The sequence below is a fragment of the Trachymyrmex cornetzi genome, unplaced genomic scaffold (assembly GCF_001594075.2).
Source record: "Trachymyrmex cornetzi isolate Tcor2-1 unplaced genomic scaffold, Tcor1.1 scaffold813, whole genome shotgun sequence".
Classification (NCBI taxonomy): Eukaryota; Metazoa; Arthropoda; class Insecta; order Hymenoptera; family Formicidae; genus Trachymyrmex; species Trachymyrmex cornetzi.
The window spans coordinates 75,715-77,617 of NW_017300151.1; the positions used below are offsets into that span (position 1 = coordinate 75,715).

The following is a 1,903-nucleotide window of genomic DNA, read 5'->3' on the forward strand; positions in this document are numbered from 1 at the left end:
CGAAACATTGATGTCACTTTGGGACTTATCAATGGAACGATAGGCATTGTAATTGCGATTCATCGCTCTGTTGGAAATCGTATTGATTCCGTTACAATAGTTACTTCTGATAATAACAAGTCATAATAACGAGAGTAGATATTAAATTCGAAGTATTCCACAAAATAGTGGTACATCTGAAACAATTTCCATTGTCTCTCAGTTATGGAATAACTGTACATAAAAGTCAAGGAATTACGTGTAAAAATGCAATGATGGATTTAGGAACGAGTGTGTTCACTGATGGTCAAGTGTATGTAGGTCTGTCACGAGTGAGTACACTGGAGGGTTTACATTTGATAAATTTCAATCCGGCATCCGTTAGAGCAAACTCGGGAGCCGTTGCAGAATATAATAGACTGAGATCTGTGTTCAAATCTCAGCTACCACAAATCAATTCGTCCGAGAAAAAGGCTGTGAAAATTTACGACTGTCGATGGGCAATACCTCATATCATTGATGATGTACAGAATTACGGTTATGCTGAACCAGAAAGTATAGTTACATGGAAAATATTCGGCCTTTGCAATGACGATCGTGTTTCGTGCTATGCTAATGTAACATTGCAATGTGCGTTTCATTGTGTACGTATCAGGCAACAAATACTTAAAAATAGAGTATCGAACGCATTGACTGATGCTGTCTGCGCGTATGCTGAGCGTAAGCGTTGCAATATTTTAGCGATTAGAAGATCTGTCGGAGAACGCTTCGAAGAACGAACACAACAAGATGTTTCGGAATTTTTCACGGCTTTAATGTCGACGTATTCCGAAATCAATGATGTATTAGAAGTCGAATTGAAGCACCTAATATGTTGTTCAAATGCTAAATGTAATTGCAATGTAACTACGTTGGAAAAGAGTTGTTTGCTAATATTACCTATGCAGTCCACATTGAAAAGGAAAAAAGGTGTCACTCTGCAAACTTTGATTGATTCAGAATTTTCAAAATGGGAAACGATAAATGGTAATTGTGACGAATGTAACAGTATCGTTCTGAAAAAGAAAACCGCAATTGAATCGACTTCATCCGTCTTAGTAATACAGCTCAATTTATACACTTTTATAAACGGTGTTTCTAAAAAACTTATCGACAATCGGATTAACGCCGTACCGACGAGTAATGTCACGATTAATAAAAGAAAATACAAGGTAATAAGTGCTATATTTCACGAGGGCGAAGAAATGAATCGTGGTCACTATACGTGTATGTTGAGAACAGACAAACAATCGGAATGGTGTTACTGTACTGATTTACAAGTTATCAAGAAGAAATGGCCCAGAGGAGCACATGGGGCATATATGTTGTTCTTGGAGCAGATTAAGTAAGGATTAATTAATCTGCTCCAAGAATATAACAGAATTCTTAGAATATAACGGAATTCTTTGAGTACGTTTACGTGAACCTAAATAAATTTTTCAGAATATTATAACAATTAATCGTTTACTTTGGCGCTGTATAAGTCTGGATCTGCAATAGGATTTTAAGCCTTAAGCCATAAGAAATGGGCGACTGACAGTCGCTTATTCTTCTCGGATTCGACTGTAATTGGTCAATTTCTTACAACTTACGGCTTAAAACATTTATTGTAGGTCCGGGGTAAGGGCTGCTGTAAACGCGCCGAAATAAAGCGTCGATTGCTCTGTCGCAGTATTAATGTTGCCATTAGGGGCCATTTCACACAAACTTGCAGAGCCGCATAACCATATGCATAAGGAAAATTATTCATCAAGCAGGCCGCCATGTTCTTTTTCCGAGTCATTAACAAATTGGTACTCTGGAATTACAAGCAATTATTTTTCATTGTACGAGCTAGTATAAATTTTAAGTCAAATCTCAATAAACGACTTTTATATCTTGTGCA

The 1,903-nt window shown here is 37.0% G+C and overlaps 1 protein-coding gene across 1 annotated transcript in view; it reads left to right on the forward strand.

Moving 5' to 3' along the window:
• The window catches only part of LOC108768629 (uncharacterized), a 2,339-nt gene extending 972 nt beyond the window's left edge, over window positions 1-1,367 (forward strand). Inside the window, exons 2-3 of the mRNA XM_018519131.1 lie at window positions 169-870; window positions 1,261-1,367. Of these exons, the coding sequence (XP_018374633.1) occupies window positions 169-870; window positions 1,261-1,367 (809 nt within the window). The remainder of the gene's footprint in view (window positions 1-168; window positions 871-1,260) is intronic.
• The last annotated feature ends 536 nt before the right edge of the window (window positions 1,368-1,903 follow it).